Below are 23,480 nucleotides of genomic sequence, written 5' to 3'. Positions count from 1 at the left end.
ATTATTCCGTTTTCTCTTTTTCAGCTAAAATTCTTTTCATTCTCCTTCAGTGCATCTTCAAGCAGTACTCAGTTATTTTTAGTTTCGCTTTCTTAAGCAGTTCTGAGATTTCTCTTGTTACTCTGTGCTGCCAGTCTGCTTCATGACTCTTCATTTTTCTAACATATGCATAGTCTAATCACTCAAGCTTTCACTTCTTAATCCTCTCTGAACTTGATGCACATTAAAGCTGTTTTTCAGATTTAAAGTTAACTCTCTAGCCTGACTCTAGAATTTCCCAATTTTAATCTGAAGCCAAATATAAAATGTAGGAGACAATAAAATGATATTCACAATAAGCCTTACAAACCGCTCCAGCACCTGGCTGCAGAGTTTCTATCCATATTTAAACATGGTTGTGTCTCCTGAAGAAACTTGTGACAAGAGTGAGGGGATTAAAAAAAAAAAAAAAATTCTGTGAATCTCAGGAGAACTACATTGCTGCTATTGCTGGTTGCAGCTTGAGCTGAGTAATGTCATGGCTACTTTTGCAGCTCTCTGGTTGATTAAATTGGTAGGAGAGATGTGCAAAAGAAGATCACTTATGCCCATAGTTTATGTATTAGCATATGCCTGAATTTGAATTAGAGATGGACAAAGTTACCAGTTTTTATCTTGGATATTTTTGGTGGTAGCAGAGAAACTCTAGACAGAATCAGACGGTTGTTAAACTGAGAACAAAGGGAGGTATTCCCTGGAAATACTTAATTCTGTTACAGAACTAGTGATCTCACTGCCAGTAATGTCCCTAAACTGACTAGTTTTGAAACTATTGTACATTCCTCCATCTAATCATTCTGATACAAATGACTTCTGTTTTTGCTGGCTTTACTTCAAAAGTTAAACCTCATAGTACAAAAGCCTGTCCAGGTCAATTACTCAAGTTTGTTCCTCTGTATAAAGAAGAGCAAACTTAATACATTTTCTGAGGGCAGTATTAAATAGCTATAGGTAACTCCTTTCTTGAACTATTCTTTGAGATTAATTGCTTGGCAGTTGAAATGGGTGATGGTCTATGACAATAGCCCACTTTCGTTGATATGTAACAGTGGATCAACTTTTAGTCAACAAATTGCCACTCAGTTAATCTTTACCAACCAAGCACTGCTACATTTTTGTTGCCTCCATCACAAATTTCCCTCTTTCTGACACTACCTCATCTCCTTCAGTATTGCACACTTCTCCCCTCCACCCTGCCCTGCCACCTATTCCTTCCATAACCTTCAATCCATCAACATCCGCTCTTCTGCTCTCAGCCCCTTCCTCTAGTCTTTCTATTTCTATTCCCTCTAGTCCACTCTTTTGATATTTTCTCCCATCACAAGGGTGTTCCCTCAAACCCTCAGTATGTTTTTACACTCTTGTTCTCCTTCTGCTGAGCAATTCTGGTCAAAGTCTCATGACCATGCTGAGTCCAAACTACAAGTTCACTCTTTCCTCCTTTAACTTTGTCATCATCTTAGCCAAACAGCCCTACTTCCTATGCTCAACTCCAGTTGCTGCTTCTCTGTTTTCTCCTCCCTTTCCATGTAGGATCTTACTGGTTTCTTCAAACATCCCCAACATCACTGACAATGAGACTTGTTGCTTGTTGTCCAACTCCAGCCCTACATGATCAAGTAACCTCCATCTTCTCTCATCTCTTAACTTCTCTTGTTGCTCTGCTTATCCCATTTCTCACACTTCTTCACCTCACAGACATCATCAGATTACTTTCCTTACCAGTATAAGTAGGTGGTGGTCAAAAAACCAAACAGCACAACTACAAAACTCTTAACCCTACCTTCCACTTCTACTGTCATTCAGTATCTCTTTGAACATGCTGTTTACAACTGCTGTTTTGAGTTCCTTTTCTCTAAGTCTATTCTTGATGCTTTCTAGTCTGGCTTTGCCGTCATGTTCCACTGAAACTGCTTTCATTAAAGTCCTCTAATGACCTCTTTTTTCTGGCCCAATCTCACAATCTGTACTCCATTATCCTTAACCTTTTGGTGTTCTTTTGATACCTACTTTTTGAAATTTTGTTCTCCATTGTCCTTCTGTCCCCTTATGGTTCTCCTTCCACCTCATTGATTGCTCTGTGTCTCTAATATGGAGGGCAGTTCATCTCCCCTCTTTCCTTCTCTGTAAGTATCCCTCAAGGGTTTGTCTTTGTCCCCCTCCTCTTTTCCCTCCTACACAATCTCTACCTCCAGTGCCTCACTTATCTAGTAACATGTTGCAGTGTCAACCCCTGCCATCATGCTGCCTACATTCCCTAGTCAGCTTCGGCTTCAAACATCTCTGGGCTTTCTTCCACATTGCACCTTTTGCAGGGGAAGAACTCCCTGATGAAATGAATCCTTTCTGTCAGATTTCTCCTTAAGAATCACCTCTGCTGATCATGGGTAGGCAGGTAACTAGCTGTGACTCTTCCTACTCCTTTCCTGTCTGCACTCATTTAAAACAAACTACGATACATGTAATTAACAAAACTGTCTATTCTTCAATATAGTGCTTTTATGTCCTATCTCTAGTCTCTGCTGTGTGTACATGATTTTAGACTGTAAACTGTCCATGGCAGTGATTGTCTCTCTTGTGTTTGTACAGCACTCAGCACATTGAGGATCTCAGTCCTGGTTGGGCCCTTGGGTGCTACATAATACAAATTGCTACAATTAAATAATCTTACCAGTACTGGGTCTTTGTGCAAACAGGATATCTGGAATAAATAATTCTCTGTATCAGTTAATGAATTGAGACCAAAAATGAGACCAAGAAATTGATTTACAGGAATCCTCTTATTATTTAAATCTCACTTTTCCCATCATTTGCCTGTGAAGGCAAAAGAACCACCCTGAAGAATTTTAGTTAGTTGTTTGCATACCAAGGAGTCTATTTAGAATTTGAAGACATTCCTAACTTTAGATATGGTAAAAGAATCTATAAGTTGTGTAAAGCTAATATATGGCATAAATCCTTTTTGGAAGCATGATTTCAATCAAAAAAGTGGTATCGGACCCAACAAGAAGCAAAGCCACCTTTGTGTAGTATACTTCTGTGTTCAGGAGGTGGAGAAATTAATTAATTAAATAATAATAATAATAATATTAATAATAAAAAGTCTGTCCTAACACCTTGTTCTCCTACCTCTCATGTTCTTGTTTTCCTTTCCCTATTCCTTTCCTTCCATCTATGCTTATTCCCCCTCCCCCCATTCTGTAGTGTTGGAGAGCTGTGCCTGCAGCACAGCTGATTGGTACCCCACTTCCCTGTTCTGCCTAGTTTGTGTGCAAAAGACAAATTAGGGAGTGCAGCTCAAGCTTTAGGTTTTATTGAGGCAGCAAGAGAATCAGTGTCACCAGGATTTGGAGGAATACCCCTTTTCATTTTGCATACAATTTTCTGAAATATTGGTTGAATCTATTACACCCATCTTTACTAGTCATTGTCCTCCATGACACAGGATATGTAGTGAAGTCAATTCTGCATATGCATGTTTTAGATAGTCCTATTGTTTACTATCTTCACTATTCTTCCTGTTGTCCCAGAGAGTACACAAGATGACTTTAGTAAGAGCTTTTGTTGGTGTCGTCCTCCCTGTGAGGCTTTCAAAATGGTAACCAAGAGAGCTGTTTTTTATCCATGCTGACACATCCTATCCAGTTATTTTCTCCACCCAAATGTGATCAGTAACACTTAAGAAAGGCCTTCGTTTCTTGTTGTATATATGTGCTACACTTAAAGTTCTGATGCAGAGAGCAATGAGATCATTTTAAAAATATACCTTATTGTTCTTAACCAATTTTCACTACTTTAATGTTTTATTAAAAACTTCAGTTTTATTTGACTGTTCATTATTTTTTCATGGGTGTAAGTGCTTCACTGCAGTAAACACAACAATCATTATACTCACTGGATGCTTTAAAGTAACCCATTTGATGAAGGGTAGAGAGTAATCCAATTTTTGGGAGGTGACCTGTGTTTTATGCAAAGTATTTGCACCTTGACTTGAAATAAAGAAAATAGAAGTGCAGATAGCTAGTTTATTTGAATAATGGACTTGCCAATTAGCCATCAAGTGCTTCCATCTGTGAAATTGTTGATCAGATGGGTTAGCTGGGATGTTTCCAGATTAGGGCATTGTAAATGGCACTTGAAAACTGTCACTTTGATTATGAGGTTTCATGCATTGTAGTGTTTGATGCTGTGGAACCTTTTTTCCTTATTATTATTATTATTATTATTTATTATTATTATTTTATTATTTTTATTTATTATTTTTAAAGAACACAGTGATCCCATTTATGAAATCTGTGGCACCAAGGGAATTTGGGAGACCTGCCACTGATCTAAAATTCTGAATAATCTGCTCATGTAATCAGTGCAAGGATTAAACACAATGGTACTAGTTTCTTTCATGAGCTTCAGAATGAGGGTTAGTGATCTGGCAGGCACAGGTGGGTGAGGTTCAGTGTAGATCCCTTCCAATTTGCAAATTAAATGCAAGTTTCCTTTATACTAATTAGAGTAACTGATAGATATGCCTGCATCTCTGAGTAAACGGCATATTGGCTTTGGCATTTCTGCATGCTAATGGATATTTATGCATATGTAATGGAACACCTTGTAGGAAGTTTAGTTAGTTAATAGCACACTTTAGGGATATAACACATTTCAGTTAAATGGGAGGAAGTCTGCAACTTTACTGAGCACCACTGCCTATTTAGATTAATGTCCATCTGCTCAGATTTGGTATCCACAGGCACTTAAGCAGTTTCATCTTTTTTCCACCCCTGATTCCCTGGGTCTATATGCTTCTCATGGCAAGGGTCGTGCTACTCTGTGGCCTTCCAATTTTTTTCCCACGCTGGGGCTTTGGACGCTCCTGCTAGGGAACATCACATCCATTGCTTCAGTGAGTAGGGTGGGTTGTACCTGTAGTTCAAGAGATCTATTTATTACTAATTCATTAGTACTTACAAACCTTTGATGACAAAGGCAAACAAGTATCTTACAAACATTACTTCTCTCAATATCCTTGATACCTATATTAAAGATGAGGAAACCAAGGTGCATAGCTTACGTGACTTATCTGTTGCAGAACCATCACTGAAACCCATGTCCCCAGATTCCCAATTTTAACAGATTATTCTCCTTGAGTGGAATAGGACTTAATTTTTTCCACCCCTTAAATCTGGTTGCTTTGAAAACATTAGTATTAATTCATTGCAGGAAGTACTGCCAAAGATGTAACCATCACATTGCTTAAATTAGTCTTTTATGCTTTGAAGACTTTAAAACAAGAATAAATATCTAGGTTGTATATACCTGATCCAGCTTCTGTGAAGTGAGCCTGGAATAGTCATGTAATTGAAGCTTCCCATACTACTTTTCATCCACAGATTGGATTAAATATTCTTATTTAATGATTAACATTTGTTTTAGCACTACTGAGTTACTGTCTCTCCAGATATTCCAGCAGAGGTGATTGGGAGACATCAGAAGTGCTTCAGGAAACAGTCATCTTAATGTTATCCAGTCCTACTTCTTCCTTGCTGTACATTCCTCAAATACCTACTGACAAATTTCTTTTGTTTTGGGAGTTGCAGTGAGATGTGGTGCACCTATTCTGTGCTTTGATGTCCTGCCTGAAGTATCTTTTCATTCAGATTCTTCCTGAAGATGCACTTCTTCCACAATGCATTCAGTCATAACAAATGAAATAAAAACAGAAAAAAAAATTACTAGCTATTCTTGCAGAGTCTCCAAGTGCATCCTGTTCTTTCATACTGTAAACTCTTTGGAGTAGGAATGCTATATTTTTGTCTTAAATCCCTTTAAATGTGTCGTCACTGCACTGAATATGATTTGGTATCCAATATCAGTACCCGCAGAGCACTAGATTCCCCTAATTAAGGTGTGATGTCCAGATAGGGTAGAAGAGAACCTGAGTTTACCTACTGAAATTTTGCATGAGTATAAGTTTATACATCCTAAATTCCATTATCTGCCTTGAGGCTCCCTCTTCCCCATACCTACTGAGAATGTGGTCTCTAGCCAAGAAATAAATCCAAAATTCCTTTGGGCAGTGAGGGAAGAATCTTGAAGGCAGGAATACTGGAACTTTGCAAAATGAATTTCTAACAGTTGTTAGATTGCTTGTATTTTCCTTAAGCAGAACTTTAACTCTGAATTTTCCAGGCTTTTTAGCATTTTTGGGTGAGGAATATGATCTTGTTTTTCTGTGTGAGAATTACAGCATTTTCAGGGGCTCTTTCCACCTCCACCCTCCTCTGATATTTACGGCCTTGTTTCCATCTTAATGACGTTTTTTATTATATCCTGAAAATTTGTTTTACATTTTTGAAAATGAGTAGGAGGCAGTATTGACTGCAAGTACCGTTGTCTGGCTTCACATTCCTTACGTGGTTTTAATAACTACTTGAGTTTTTGATTTGAACAAAACAAAAAAACTGGAAATAGTTGCATTCAGGTTGACACTTTATTTTAATACATTTGTTAACATTCTAAAATACCTTTTAAGGATTATAGACTCCTTTAAAGTAATACTGCAGAATTAGTTATACATATGTGTAGATATATTTTTAATGATGGAAATAAGATGTTTGTAATAAAACACGCTAATTAGGATTTTGGCTGGTCATCTTTAAAATAAATTGTACTGAGATCAAATTTCAAGCTTAACTTTGATCCCATAGGTGCAAAGGCATTGCTTGATCTGATTGGACCCTTGGATCCCCTAGTGTTTAGTCTATAGTGAGAAGGGCATGAGGCAATAATTTAAACTGTGATGAAGAATAAAAAGCACCTGGGTGAAATCATTTTTCAGGAGCTTGAACTTCAGTCTTCTAGATCTTGTCTGTCTAGCAACTTTAGGAGATATGAACACTATTTTTTGTAAGATAAAATGTTAACATCTATTCAAAAGAAGAAAAATTCTTGGTCACCAGTTGAACAGAACATAACTGAATTCTTAAGGTTTATAGGAAATGGAATCTGTACTTAGGCCTTTCTGAATGTGTAGCTCAACCAATTCCTTAAAACTGTCTCATTTAGAAGATATTATTGGCAGAGGCAAAGAAGAATTTTTATGCAAATTAGTCAAAATTAAAAACTTTCGATCAATCAGCTAGCACCTGATACCAAATAATTTGCATGTTTTTTCTTTGTTGATCATTTTAACCTTTTTATACTTCTGTTATGGAAGAAGTGTGAGCTGATTCTGGTTGTGCAGTTACCCTGTAAGGGAGAGAGGCTGCACACTTGGAAAAATTCCTTAATTTTCTTAAAGCTGCAGTTTTAGACCCAAAGCTTCTATGAGTTTGAGTTACTGTCGCAGGCCAGTTTAACCGCTCGTGTTGTTTTGAAGCCTGCCAAAGCTACCTGACATAATGTTATGTTCCCCATTCCACAGTCCTTACATGCAAGACTGATGGTGTGAGACACTCTTTTTATTCCTAATACAGCTAGAGTTGCTATTAATTTGAGTTACCTTAGTTTTGCTCTAGGGGTATACCTGAATTATTGAGCTTATCTTTTTTGCAGAGGAGATGGGCAATTGGCAAATATACTGAGAGACATTGGTTTTTCTTGTGCAGCTTTATCTTATCCCAGCTAGTTTTGGGTTCATCACAGTACATGCTTTAAAACACCAGCAGAGGCCTTGATGTTAGCTCAGATCAGTGCTTCAATTGGAGGATTAATATATGATAAATGACTAACTGCAAACATTTCTATAATTTTCTCTTTCTAATAGTATGTGAACCAGCTAGAGAGACCATGGTTTGTTTATAAATATATAGTGTTCCTAGAAATCTTAGCTATTTTGTAGCTATAGCATGTTTGTTTGCTTATTTGGTACAAATAGGGACCTAATCTTGCAAACAGTTCTAGACATAGTGCTTACTTGCAGAAGTTGTCTGGTAAATTAAGAAGTATTTGCAAGAAACTAGAAAGCTAAATAAAATATTCTGAATGGCCACTATGCAGACTGTGTGCGGGCGGTTCAGCATGAAAATTTTAATTTTACTTCTAAAATTTGTTTTCCCTCTGTAAATTCCTGTTTCCTGATTTGTTGTTCAGCCCAGAATTCATCATTCTGTGACTTCCCTGCTGTTGGAGAGCTATTAATTTGCTATACTGCAGAATCTGCAGTATGTTTTTTTTGTTCTGGTACATTAAATGAAGAGAACTGTTGAAATCTGAAGAAACTTTACCTTTTATCATGGGGACTGAATAAAACATCTATATTTAATTCAAGTATGTTCTATTACCTTTTCATATGTAGTAAATATTCTGATTATTTCATGGCAAAAATTGTACCCCTGGGTTCAAGCTCCATTTTTATTTTTCTTGGATTTATATTTTAATTCTAGGAATTGCTGTGTAAGTGAGACCACACCATTAAAGGCGTCCTAGCTTTTTTTGTCAATTGGTCATCAGAGTATACAATGTACATTAGCAGACCTAAAAGGAATTTATGAAGTCCAACAAATCAATTTTATGTAGCTTTTTTACTATCACTAGTACCTCTCTCTGCAGATTGTCATATACCTATGCACTTTTGTCAAGTAATGGTCTACAAATTGTTATATTTTACTCACTGTTTATGAATCTTAGTCTTTGATTTACATTTAGAAAATTTAATAATTCCAAATCATTTAAAATGCTTACTCTTTCAAGAGTCTCTTCAATATGTAAAGCAAAATAATTCTTACTCCACAGTAATGGGTGTTGCATTTGTGTCCTGGTGACTTTTCCCTCCTATATAACGTGCACAGTGATTTTTGTCCAGAGGATTTATTTTGGAGCAAGTGGTGGAAATGATTTTTTCCACATTCAGAAGTAACACAAGTTTTAAATTAATCTCCCTCAATTGTCTTTAGGTGTAACAGCTGAAATTATGTACTCAAAGGGTTAAGTCAGCATGAAAGAATTCATTTCCACTTTAATGACCTAGCCTTGCTGGGTTAGAACGATGGGGAACATGCTTCTGACTTGTACTCCTATTGCCAATTAACACCTCCTATAACAGGTGTCCTCAGCTAGTCATTGAAGCAGAGGCAGTAGAAATAGTTTACATGCGGCTTGTTTTTCACACTAGTTGTTTAATACTCACAAAATTAAAGTATTAAAGGGTTTTCTTACCTTGCTGGTTAAGAAATAAACACTGTAGCTTTGGATATTTGTGTGTTTGCTTATGTTTGTCTTGTATTTTAAATGGTGCCAGTTATAAAAATTTGAGATGTTGGATACATCAGATGTTCTATTTTATGTAAGAATTCATTGTTGTTGGATATCACCACAAAGAAATATATTGTACATCATGATGTTAGCTCATTGTATCTTTTTACAACTGTTCCCATTTGGTCAAATGGGGCTTCTTTGTTGAAATCCCTTCTTTGTTGAAATGAGACACATTTAAAATCCATCTTTTATACAATTATTATGACAATAGAGCAGTATTGACGTAGAATTAAACAATAGAAAATGTCTGAAATATTTCTTTCACCGTTGCTATCTATCTCAAGTCCACTTTTATATACATATTTTAAAGAAATGTAAAACACATAGTGCAAGTGACAGGCAGTGCTCGAAAATGACACTTTAGTTCACATTTAATCAGCAGGTATTTTAATAACATAATAAAATTGGCTAAATTGATACCAGTTCACACTAAGAGAAAGGTGGAGTAATATACCTAAAAGTGCTAACAAATTTGCTAAAAGGCCTGAATAGATAACACTTTGAGGCATTAGTTTTCTTGCTGTTATAATGGCAAATGTCTTATGTAACACTTAATCAACAAGGGCTGTCCAAGTAAAAGTCACAGCTTTTTATACTGGATCATAGTTTAAGCATGTGAAAGAAAAATAACCCCTCATTTAGTTTATCCTCACATTCTGTTCATGGATTCTTACTCCTTAGAACACTTATTGAAAACTTACTTTTGCGTCTCTTAAATAAGAGACAAAACAAATGCTTGTTCGTGATGCAAGTTTCAGTAATCCTGATTTCTCTAAGTGATAGCTTTTATTAAAATAAATAAATAAATAAAAAGACTGGTTATGCTTATGGATGAGATGGTTGGCTTGAGAGCAGGTCAGTTCACTGATTCAGTTTAGAGGCATCTATTCCCTCCCTCCCGCAGGGACTGATTTTAATGTTGCTGAATGCTTTGTGCTTGCCGTATATATTGGTTGCTAAAGATTTTTTTAAAACTGAGTTTTCCTTTGACTTTTTATAGTTATTATGTTTTCCTTATTTATAAAAGAACAAAGGAAGGAATTTCTCAGATTTGTCTCCTGTGATGGTATAATCCCCATTCACTTTCCTGTTTTTCCCAAGAAATTATCCAGTAGGAATAGGGGAAGGTAATATTTCCTATTTCTCATGTGAAATACAATAAAGAATTTTTAGGAAGGGACTCTTCTGACTATCTCTAAACATCAAAATGAAGCAAAAGCATATTTCTTCTTTTGCTGATTATCTGCTTATATAATCGAGGTGTATTGAAGATGTAAATATCTAAAAGTTCAGGTTTGATGCACCATTTAATTTAGTAGTAAGGTTCATTAATACAGTGCCCAAGCTGGCAGGCAGTTAAATTTACTAAGGGTGACATTTTGCACCTGGTATGAAGGGTCATGTAAGGCTCTTAGTCTCTTCTTGGAGCTCACAGAAGGGGTACACAGGCCTCTGGAAGGCTGCAGTGGGAATGGGCCAGAGGAGGGTCCCTTGGAATCTGTACTGTTCACCCAGACACCAGATGCAATTGACTTGTGATGGTTATTCCAGTGCATAGGCTAGAATGGCAGCCACTTGTGGATCATACTCTGGCTTCCAAATTGACATAATTTTCAACATATGGAAACATTGAGAATTAGTAAACCAGACTTTTAAACCATAAAGTCTATTTTTCAATAGTCAGTGAACTGAAGAGTTACTTGTTCCAGAGGATTGGTATCTCATTAATTTATTCCAATTTTTTTTAAAGTATTCCTTGCAGTTACCATGTCATAAGCCTTTCCCTTATTAATGCAGTAGTTGAATATGTAGTAATTTTAAAAAACAAAAAATCTCCCACAACATCTAGTGGATAAAAGAATTGCTTGCAAAAGCAGCATGATTTAAGAATACATTATGCCAGATTAAGTGATAAAATTACAAGGTTAGAGGATGAAATTAAAGTAGACGCTACATATTTGTGCTTTAATAAAGTATTTGATGCTCATTATCACTAATTCCTGCTCCCCAAATTAATTTGAATCACTTGAATCAGAACACTGTTGGTTGGTTGAAGAACCACATGTAAGAGTACCATAGGGATCAGTATTAGGTCCAGTGTTATTTAGCATCTTTTTAATGATTTAGAAGAGAGTAAACACCATATTAATGAAATTCACAAATGATAGTACAATTGGGGGAGTTCTGAACACCAGTGAGGACAAAGAAATAGTGCAAAGGGACCATCGCTGATTAGAAACATGATTAGAAAGTAACGTGAGATTTGTTCTGGGGAAAATGCAAGGTAAAACATCTTTTGCCAAATAAAGCTAAAATACAGATAACTGGAAAATAGCAATAATGCTGAATAGCGTTTAGAGATGGTGGGAACCTAATTAGACATGAGTTTGCAATGAAATATATTAGCAAAAAGGCCAATACAGATTTGGGCTATTTACAGAGCAAAGATGTAAAAATGGTTCTGGTAAGACTACACTTGGAATCTTGTGCTCATTTCTGGCCGACTCCTTTCCAAAAGGTTAGACTAATTGGAGAGACATCAGGGAAGAACAGCGAAAATGGATAAGGGGCTGGCAGAATGATTTTTCTTGTTGTGTCCCTAATTCAAGGAAATATCTATACTCAGGGCAACACTTAAGCATGTGTTTAAAGTTAAGCATGTGCTGAAGTCGTATTGACTTTAAAGTAGGGCTGTCAAGTGATTAAAGAAATTAATTGTGCAATTAAAAATTAATTGTGATCATGCAATTAATCGCACTGTTAATAAAATACCATTATTTAAATATTTTGGGATGTTTTCTACATTTTCAAATATTTTGATTTCAATTACAATATAGAATACTAAGTATACAGTGCTCACTTTATTTTTTTATTACAAATATTTGCACAGTAAAAACAAAAAGAAATAGTATTTTTCAATTCACCTAATACAAGTGCTGTAATGCAAGCTCTTTATCATGAAAGTTGAACTTATAAATATAGAATTATGTACAAAAAACTGTTTTATTTTTGAATGCAGGTAATGTAAAACTTTAGAGCCTACAAGTCCACTCAGTCCTATTGCTTGTTCAGCCAGTTGCTCCGAGAAACAAGTGGCCTGGTCTACACTAGGGTGGGGGAATGTATCTAAGATATGCAACTTCAGCTATGAGAATAGGTCGACTTCAGTTACGCTATCTTAGATCGACTTACCTCCGGTCCTCATGGCACATGATCGACGACCGCGGCTCCCTCATCGACTCCGCTTCTGCCTCTCACCCTGCTGGAGTTCCGGAGTCGACGGGAGCGCGTTCAGGGATCAATTTATCACATCTAGACAAGACGCAATAAATCGATTCCCCAATAGATCGATCACTACCCGCCGATCCGGAGAGTAGTGTGGACGTACCCTTTGTTTACATTTGCAGGAAATAATGCTGCCTGCTTCTTGTTTACAATGTCACCTGAAAATGAGAAAAGGCGTTTGCATGGCACTGTTGTAGCTGGCGTTGCAAGATATTTATGTGCTAGATGTGCTAAAGATTTATATTCCCTTCATGTTTCAACCACCATTCCAGATGACATGCGTCCCTGCTGATGATGGATTTGCTCAATAATAATCCAAAGCAGTGCAGACCAATGCATGTTCATTGTCATCATCTGAGACAGATGCCACCAGCAGAAGATTGATTTTCTTTTTTGATGTTTTCGGGTTCTGTAGTTTCTGCATTGGAGTGTTGCTCTTTTAAGACTTCTGCAAGCATACTCCACACCTTGTCCCTCTCAGATTTTGGAAGACACTTGAGATTCTTAAACCTGGGGTCAAGTGCTGTAGCTGTCTTTAGAAATCTCATATTGGTACCTTCTTTGCATTTTGTCAGATCTGCAGTGAAAGTGCTCTTAAAATGAACAACATGTGCTGGGGCATCATCTGAGGCTCCTGTAACATGAAATATATGGCAGAATGTGGGTAAAACAGAGCCGGAGATGTACAGTTCTCCTCCAAGGAGTTCACTCACAAATGTAATTAACTCATTATTTTTTAACGAGCGTCAGCACGGAAGTATGTCCTCTAGAATGGTGGCTAAAACATGAAGGGGCATATGAATGTTTAGCCTATCTGGCATGTTAAATACCTTGCTGTGCTGGTTACAAAAGTGCCGGGCGAATGCCTGTTCTCACTTTCTTGGGACATTGTAAATAAGAAGTGGGAAGCATTGTCTCCTGTACAGTTAAGCAAATTTGGTTGTCTTAGCGATTTGGCTGAATGAGAAGTAGAACTGAGTGGGCTTGTAGGCTCTAAAATTTTACATTGTTTTGGTTTTGAGTGCAGTTACGTAACCAAAAAAAAAAACAACCACAACTTCATTAATAGGTTGTACTTCCATGATAAAGAGTGCACAATGGTACTTGTATGAGGTGAATTAAAAAATACTATTTCTTTTGTTTCATTTTTACAGTGCAAATATTCATAATATATTAATATAAAGTGAGCACCATACACTTTGTATACTGTGTTATAATTGAAATAAAATGTAGAAAAACATCCAGAAATATTTAATTTTAATTGGTATTCTGTTGTTTAACTGTGCAATGAAAACTGCGATTGACTCAAAAATTAATCACGAGTTAACTGCAATTAATTGACAGGCCCACTTTAAAGTTAAGCATATGTCTTGCTGATCGGGACCTTCCTGGGGAAAGATTGAATGTTAATGTGCAACTTGGCCAAGCAATGACTATGAGGGAGAGGGTAAATAATATTTAGGTTTATACCTGTGGTGTGGCAGATTATTTAGGCTAGTCTTTTGTGGGAGGGTTGAGACAGAGAATGTATTGTTGGAACAGTTCTTGGGCAAATCACTTTACTTCCCTGTGCTTCAGTTTCATTATCTATAAAATGGGGATAACTATATTGACCTTTGTAAAACACTTTGAGATCTGCTGGTGAAAACACTATATAAGAGCTAGATATTTATTATTCCACAGCCTAATAAATCGTACTTCAAAAGATTTATTTAAGCTATATTTTCCCTTTCTCAAATTCATCCCACTAATTCCAAATATACCTACTCCCTCACTTTCTGTTGGGGTTCCTGTATTAGTCAACTCCTTTTGTCCCTCAGCACCCCTGTCTGTAAGTGAGATCACCCATTCACATAATTTCAACTATAATTTTTAGACTAAAGATTCACTGGGTGACCTTGGGAAAACCCACTGAAAGATGAAGGAATGGCCAGAGAGGTAACAGACAAAAAAAGAGGGGAGAATGGAGTTGTGAAAAATGGAGGACAAAATTTCAAGAATGACACTGTTGGCTATGGCCTTTAACAGGCTAGAAGTCAAGAGAGAGAGTTGAGAGTTTTAGGAAGGAGACTTCTTCTGGTGTATGGCTTCTGATGGCACGCACAAACAGTGTGTTAGATGTTGGTTAAGTGATGCAGCCACTCTATCACAGCAACATCATCCAGAGACATCAAGTGCATTCATCCACCGTCAAGGTGTTAAAGATGGCAGTCCATTACCAGGTGGCACACTGTTTGTTCTTGAGCTCCAGAAGGGCAGGACAGGGAGGTCAAGAAGTTCAACTATAAAAATGTAAGTTAAACTGCCCATGACCTTTACGTATCCTGTTGTAATGAAGATGGATCTTTATGCCCTGTGATTGTTCTAAGCAGCATGTGAAAGCTGAGCCGGAGAGAGTGGGGAACACTCTCTCTCTCAAGATATACGTCAGCACTCCAAAATGAAGTCTTTGCCCACCCTTTGCCACTGTTCCTTAGAAAAGTGGTGTCTGATATACTGCCTGAGAAGCTCCACTATTTCAGAAAAGGAGAACCTTGACTTTAGCTGGTTTTTCTGATGTGGCTTTGAGATGAAATTGTGAAGTAAGCTGTCTTGATAGTTGGCTGCGTGCAGTAATGCGGCCAGGACCCTACCTTCTTTAATCTGGGAAACAATGCCAGTCAGGACTGGAAGGTTGGAAACTGGAGTAAAGAGTCAAAGGTGACGAATAGGTATATTGAATTGTGGATGCAGGAGTCAAGGAGTATAGGACTACTGCTGGTTGAACAGAAAGATGTCGGAAGTAAAAAGTAAAATTTAATTTGTAGTGCAGGAAGTCACTTGGATTTATTATTATTAAAATGTTACACAGATAAAAATCCTTCATGTTGTATAACTACCTTATATCATGCCTGGGTAGTGGGGGACGGGTATGAGTGTGTGTGTGAGAGAGAGAGGTGTACATACACAAATGAAAATAGATACAGTAGGTAAATGGTTTTTATACAAATTGAATTTACTAGTAGTTTTAGCTCTTGACTTTATCTTCAGATTTTATGGCCCATAATGTTGGTCAATCGGTCTCACTTGGATCTGTGTTGGGAGCATGTTGTTCCAATTTTACTGTTTCATTACAAGTGAGGAGTTATTTAATGAAGTTGTCTAAATCTAGTCTTAAACAGCATTCATCACTGTGGCATTAGAGTGCCTTCAAAAATTATAACATACGTTCTCATATAATTCTTTTCTCTTCACTCATCATGGACTGGACTTTTTTTTCCTCACTTGAATTTTTTCTAGTTATTCCGCATTTACACAGCATTACTAAGAGCAAATGTGCCCTGTTGCCTCCTTTTGTGAAGACTATAATACAAACACACTTGACTAATGAAGTACTATGACTTGGGTGGTAAAGGGATAAAATGAGATGTGGTTGTCTAGAGAAGGTCATCTTGTCCCTCACTTCCCAAGAACAGCATAGTTTTACCTTCAAATAGCCTGCTGTAGTTTTTTTTTCCATTTCAGCAGTAACACAATACCTTCGTCAACCAATCATTCACACCTGGGACTATTGTGCTAATTTTTGAATAACAACTCATAAAGCAAAGAGCAAAGTGTTTTGTTCACAGCTTTTCCACCTAGGGATTGGAGGTCCATTTTATGCTCATTGTACCAGTGTATCTCAAAAGTGCTCCCGTTGCCTTTATCTGCAAGTCTTCTTTAACTGAAAACAGATGAAGCAAAGGGAAACTGCTGTTTGTGTTGGTGCCAGTTAATCATGCTAGCCCAGCAGCATTTACATTCACACCACTGTAAGAAACACACAGTTAATTGGTGAATTGGAGCTATTTTACAGCTGAGGAAGGTTAGCATTGCTGAAAGACTTAACTCTGACTAATGGAAACTCATCACTGATCCCGTATATTTTGTAACAGGTTTGCACCCAGCACAATATTTACCAGTTTATTTTATTTGATTTCTGGCTAGATATCTAGGTTGATTTTAAATTTAACTAGATATCATAGGTACCTCCCACCAAGTTGTAAAAAATGGTTAGTGTAAAAAAAGTGCTGTATGTTTTCGTTGTAAACACTGCAACTAATGGATTTACTGTACATTAAAGCACAGTCGGATGCACTTTGTTCTTAGACTTATAATTCTGTGCAAAACAAAATAGAAGTAATGGAAAATTTTGCAATAAATGTGGAGTAAATAGTTAATAATTTATTCTGTTTTGTAGGGGCCACCTACAGATGCTCCTGCGGTGGATACGGCAGAACAGGTTTATATCTCTTCCCTTGCACTGCTGAAAGTAAGTATTCTACACTCTTTACTGTATATAGCACGTAAGATACAAAGCATTATATTTGTCCAGTATTCCATAAAGTGAAAAAAGTTTATAGATTTGTATTGTTGACAACTTGAATTTTGACTGGATTGTTTGTTTAAATCTAGTCGTAGAATCTTAATGTAAATGTTCCAGTTATTTTCTTGCCACCAATCTTTGCTTGTATTATTAGCACTATTCCAATGCTTTACATTTTCAAAACACACAACACCCTGTTAACTAATGAGTAAAATAAACATGAGAACAGGGGCACTTCGGTAGAGGTAGAACTATCTCAAATCAAACCCTGAATCTCTTGTAAATCATACCATAGTATGTCATTGTAATGTTGGTCTCACTTCTAGATGTTGAAACATGGTCGTGCTGGTGTTCCTATGGAAGTTATGGGTCTGATGCTTGGAGAATTTGTTGATGATTATACCGTCAGAGTGATTGATGTGTTTGCTATGCCACAATCAGGAACAGTGAGTACTTTTCAGTAGGAACTAAAGTAAATGTTTTCTCTCACATGAAATAATTGTACATCATGTTATGTTTTTCCTTCCCCTCACCCCAACACACATAAGGCATGAGAAACTACTAATGATATAAATGTCTGGATTATGCCCATATTAAATGTCTAAAGTCTATTAAGATAATGTTTAAGTTGAACTTGGTTAGTGGTTTAAGCTGTGGTTTGAGCTATGGCTTGCACTGAGTCCTTAACTAAGGCCATTATGCTGTCCATAGGTATAGTACCACAGTGTTTAAAGTTTGTAAACTTGTTACTTCAAGGCCTTGTATGTCCAGTTGCAGTACTGATGGAAGTATTAAGGCCATGTTGCAAACTCTGGAAAGTAAGAGTTTGATGGAAATGATGCCATGCCCTTAACTGTAGTGGCACTGCTGAAACTGTGAATTTGAATTGCTTCTCTGGGGCAGAATTTGTACTCTAGTGGCATGACTGTTAGATGGTATTTCCTTAGTGTGGAAACATGGTTGGTTTTACTTGAGGTTAAGAAATTGAATTTTATTAAAAGAGGGCAATGAACTGGAAGCTAGAATTGGAATTTATAGTGGCGCTGTGTGTAGCTCAAATGAAATATTGGTCTTAATTAAAGAGGCAGTTTCCTTAATTACCATCAAGATTACATATAATTGAAACACTGGAGAATTCTTTCTCAGTTTATTTTTTGCATTTGCTAGCATGTTGTACATAGGCAGTTCACTGCCTTTGTTGATGGTGTATGCCCTTTGCCAGACTCTGCAAGAGGGTATATACCCCTAGCAATGGCAACAGAGCCAAAACTGGGCTGGCAATAAGCAGCAGGAAGGAGTGTGCACAAACAAGAAATGGAGAGGAGGTTGGGTGAATATTTTTCTGTATGGTTGGTGGTGGTGCTCACCCAAAACACACTTTTTTTAAACAGAAAACAGCATTTTTTTTCAAGGAACTATAGGAATAGATTGTTATATTTAAATAATGCTCTATTAGAACTTTGATTTGTTTAAAAATTAGATAATTTCCAAAAAAAAATTCAAGTAGACAAACTTAAATAAAACTGTAAAGAGTAATGTCTCTTTATTAGTTAAACTATTAGATCATTTTATGTCAGAGCAGTAAGAGAATGTTTGCATGCATGTTTCTTTTAAATTACTTTATATGTAAATACACTAATGCTGTCTCTCTTCCAAAATCAGGGTGTCAGTGTAGAGGCAGTTGATCCTGTATTTCAAGCCAAAATGTTGGATATGCTAAAGCAGACAGGAAGGTAACTGTTTCAAAGCAACATCTAAAAGTTTTTAAGTGGTGTACTGCGTGGGTTCAGGCTGCATGTTCTGTATTCTACCTGCAAGACTTGTGATCTGTAGGGTAAATTCGTTAATGTTAATCCGTAATAATTGACCCAGTATTATGATGAATATCGCATATTATGCAACCCACTTCTCCCCATGGTTTACAAGAGAGAGACTTCAGATCCTGATTATCATAAATTTCCTTCTATTATCATCATAATAGTAAGCTTTGGTTTGAATGCCCCTCTAGTTAGTATATGGAGTTGCTAGAAAATAACTCAGTTTAAAGAAACTAATGCTTGTACTTTATAAAATAGGAAAGCATTATCACTTTGGGTATTTTAGCTTTATTTACAGGCCTAGGGTTACATTTAGTATATAAAAGAAAGGGAAAAAACATTTTGATAAAAAGCATCTTCATGTTTAAACAAATTTTTATTTCACTCTGTACCTCTCAACAGTTGTCATCTGCTTGCTCAAATTCTTTTACTGTGGAAAAAACTTCAAAATTAATGTTAGCAAAAGGCTCAGCAGCTGAGCAGAACAGTGCAAATTGCTTTTTGACTGAGTTCCTAGTTCCACTGCTGGTTTAATTGATATTTAATCCTTTCCCGCCGTTTGTTCCCGTCGTCCATGTCTGAAATGGACTTTCTGCCGTGAAAATTCAACTCTTGACTCCAAGGAGTTAAAGAATAGATATTTACTTGAGCTGAAAGGGTAAAAACTGGTTCAGGGAAGGTGTGGTAACAGGGTGAAAAACTGAAAGCTTGATCTACCACTGCTAATGTGCATCCCTTAATGATAACACTCCTTTGTCGCACTTATTCATTTCCATGTTTTCACCATACTATGGTGAGTAATTTAAATGTTTCTAATGGTGCTCTTTTCACACCTGTGTGTCTCTTCTCCATCCTAATTGATACCCTGTTACTTCAATGTTTCTTTCATATCATACGTTTTTATTGCTAGGAATTTCTAAATGCCCTCTTCGTTTCAGGCCTGAGATGGTTGTTGGTTGGTATCATAGTCATCCTGGCTTTGGCTGTTGGCTGTCTGGTGTGGATATCAATACTCAGCAGAGCTTTGAAGCTCTATCGGAAAGAGCTGTAGCTGTGGTGGTGGATCCTATCCAGAGCGTAAAAGGAAAGGTACAGTAAGTTTTTTGTTTTGTTTTGTTTTTTGTTTGTTTTTTGTTGTTTTTTTTTAATCTACTTAACTAAGATTTGAAATAAAAACACTATAAAATGCATATTAGTTCTTGAATGGTGGACCCACATTTCAAAAAATCTCATGGACTCATTTAATATTCTGTCTGGTTATAAATGAATCAAAAAGCTCTACTGAAAGTGTACCATTTTCATTTGTTCCAACACTTGCATCAAAAGTCCCTGAGCAAGCCTGTAGCCTTAAGCCATATTTTATATTTGGAATGATCAGTTCTAACCTAGTCATATGTTTGTTATTCAAGAACCATTCAACACTTCTACCATTCGAGCCTTTTTTTGAATAAACAGATGATCCAGGTCTCTAGTGTTTTAAAATTTGAGATATTAAATTTTGGACAGATAGTTAAAGCTTACTGATTGCAAATTGGGATGGGTTCAGCCTCTAACATGAGCAGAAATAGCGCTTTTATTTTATAAGCGTTGAACATGACAGTTTCTGGTGGTATCTGCATTCCAAATGTTTTAGACAATAAAAACTTCCCTAAAGACTTGGTCGCAGCCGTTTAGATTTTTGAGTAAAGATGCAGATGAATGATTAAGTATGTTAAATGATTATGAAATGATTAACTTGCAAAGCACATTGGGTTATAGTTGTCCTTTGTTGAAATCTCTTTTGTTCTTGTTTAGTTCTTTTTTTTTATTTCTTTCTAGCCCCATATGCCATTTTCCTATTTCCTGCCTCATGACAGCAGGGAGCAGCTCTATTATCACCTTCACAGAGCTGTCTGCAAATGTGAGAGGCAATTCGATTTTGCTCAACCACAGGGAGAGTGGATTAGAAAAACTACAGAACATACAGAAATTGGCTAGGTGGTTACTGCTTTAAAATACTGCTGAGGTGTTTTGTTTGAGCATGCACTTCCATTGTACTGTAGACCAATTATTTAAAATAAATCCTAATATAGATGTATGACATTAGTATAAATTTATAAATAGTTTGAAAATATTTGTTTTCTGTATATGAAATACAGTAGTTGTATAGCAAGATTACATTAAAGCTGCCAACCAGCTTATCTGAATATTACCATTACCTCAGAGTGCTCATCTGTTATAAAATTATATGTGAACTCTTTGCCATCACATCATTACAACAGAGCAAAATTGGGGTTCATTCTAAATTTGGAGTCTATTCTTAGTTTTTTCAAAGCAAAAAGGTTGCTATATAAGTATTCATCAAACCATAATATAAGTGATTTTAAAAACAAATAAGCTTCTGGTGCTTTAGAAAATACTAAAAAGGAATTAAATTGACCTAACTGTCTTAAAATCCTGATTACATAACTGATGTGTGAAAGGGAAAAGTGAAATATTTTGATAAAATATGTACTCGATTTCCTTAGTCGTCGTCATGTATTTTCCCTTTTTCTTCCTGTGTTATAAAAATCAGGACAGGTTGCTTTATATTGTATCAAAGTCAAATAACATGCATTCTATTGCTGCATTTTTAAATTAGATCAGAGTTCATATTAAATTAATTGCTAAAAATGTTATCTTCATACTAAATAACACTTCTGTTCTACAGCACTTATTAAGACCAAGTGTATTATCTACTCTTTGCTCTAACTGTGAATGTCATCTTTGGGGAAAAAACTTGACTTTGACTTTTTCTGCTGTCTTTTTATATTTCCTAATCTTGAATATGAGTAAGTGCAAGTGTAGTCTGGTATTTTTGTAAATATAAAAATAGTTCACAACTTTTCTTATGACCATTGTCTGTCTGTGCCAGAAGGAGGATTGGAGACACTGGATGTGGTTTATTATGCAACTTTATTCCTAAATGTCAAGAAGTATCTGGCAGGTAAAAGGGTACAGAGCAGGCTACTGGCAGCGCTCTCCCTTTACCCATTCTGGTTGCCAGCCAACCAGCTACTGGGACTTCACTCCCCATTTGAATAAGGATGGATAGGGTTGGCTCCCTGCCATACCAGTCATAGGTGCATGAACCCTCCACCCCCAAATTCCTCTCCTTTATAGCATAACTCCTTTAAATCCTTTACCAATCTGTTTTATCTGATCACTGCATTCTTTCCCTATGGTGTACCTGCACTGGACATTTGCCCCACACTTACATAATGAGTTGCAACATCATACCCTAACCCCTGTTTAATGATCACATCAGCTAAACTGCCAATCTGTTGCTGAGGGAAAAATTCCTCTCCAGATCTCTGAGAAAGGAGTGTGACTAGTGTAATGCCCACAGTGGATCATGACAAACCTGGTATCACAACTTTTCTCCATAACTGTGTACTATCAATTCTAATGTACCGTCTAATGGTATACTGTGTCTAAAACAATAATTCCCAGCAGGTTTATCATAACATGACGCACAAGAGTGAAGGTTGAGTTAGCTGGTTAAAGTTGGCTGGTTACTGTTACCAGAGTTCAGAAAGTATTACATTCATTTCTGGGGTTGAATTCATTTGAAAATAAATTCATTTTAGTCCACATAGGCACCAGAATAGGATGTGGGAGAAGTGACCTCACGTGGGTTTATTCCTAATTGTTGCCACTGATTTGCTTATGTGACTGTATATCTGTCACTTAACCTCTCTTTGCCCCAGTTTTCCAATCTGTAAAATGGGGCTAACAATGATTAACCACCTTTATAGAGTATTCTGTAATACATGGATTAAAAGCTCTGTTAGAATTGCTAAATATTGACATTTTTATTTCAGTTTCTAACATTTTTAAGTCTTTCCAGAGCTCACTATGTCTTAGCCAAAAATTGTCATTTTAAAAAAAAAATACAAAATCAGCAGCTGTTCCTCATCCCTAAACCAAAAAATAACAGTACATCCAACATAATCAATTCCTCTTCTCCTCTGCTCCTCCTCCCCCCCAAAAAAATTAGTCTTTGATAAAGACAGGTCCCAGGTCTCTCTTTTCCTCAGAGTTTGGTAAATACAGTCCTTGCCGTGTATTTTTTAAATTACAACCTAAAAGTCATGGCACCACTGAAAACAGTTCTGGTGAGTTTTTTTTTTTCCAAAGGCACTTTACTGGTTTTCCGTGATTGATACTTTGAGACATTATTCCAGGATATTTTACCAAGTATTTCAGTTATTAGGTTTATATTTGATGTGAGAAATCTGTTTCTCACATCAAAATAGGGTTTTTTGTACTCTTCATATATTAAATAGGGGCACATATAAAAATCTCTCTGAAAACAATGGTTTAAATGTCCAGTGGATTGTAGTAGTCCTTTTAGTAATGACACTACCAAAGTGAGTTACAGAAAATATCTATCTATAATTTGTAACAGAAGAGTAATCTGCTTTTTCAGAAGGGATCAACTTTTCTTTGGGAGGAAACTTCTTTTGTAAATAAACTGCATGTATCATACAAAACTATTAGGCATCTTGTCAGGTAAAGCAATTATTATAAAGTATCTCGTGCTTGAACCAAGTTCTGTCATTTACCTGAGATAATTCATGACAGCTTGAAAGATCCTGAAATTTTGTTGTTTATTGCTCATTAAAGAGAGCCTGGGGGGAAAAAAAATCTGGTTTTTGTATTGATACAAAAATAGAATGTTTTAGATGCCTCAGAAGTTGTGCCCAGGATGTTGGATAGCTTGC

General features: G+C 36.4%; 1 protein-coding gene across 3 annotated transcripts in view; it reads left to right on the top strand.

Annotated features, from left to right (window-relative positions):
• PSMD14 (proteasome 26S subunit, non-ATPase 14) overlaps positions 1 to 23,480 on the top strand; it is a 64,004-nt gene that overhangs the window by 16,691 nt on the left and 23,833 nt on the right. For all 3 annotated transcript variants that reach the window (XM_050969335.1, XM_050969333.1, XM_050969334.1), the window contains 4 exons: positions 16,793 to 16,864; positions 17,245 to 17,364; positions 18,581 to 18,651; positions 19,674 to 19,824. In XM_050969335.1, coding sequence (XP_050825292.1) covers positions 16,793 to 16,864; positions 17,245 to 17,364; positions 18,581 to 18,651; positions 19,674 to 19,824 — 414 coding nt within the window. The remainder of the gene's footprint in view (positions 1 to 16,792; positions 16,865 to 17,244; positions 17,365 to 18,580; positions 18,652 to 19,673; positions 19,825 to 23,480) is intronic.

Source organism: Gopherus flavomarginatus, chromosome 10, assembly GCF_025201925.1.
Source record: "Gopherus flavomarginatus isolate rGopFla2 chromosome 10, rGopFla2.mat.asm, whole genome shotgun sequence".
NCBI classification, from domain to species: Eukaryota; Metazoa; Chordata; order Testudines; family Testudinidae; genus Gopherus; species Gopherus flavomarginatus.
The sequence above is the reverse complement of the archived record's forward strand: the minus strand, read 5'-3'. Positions and strand labels throughout refer to the sequence as shown.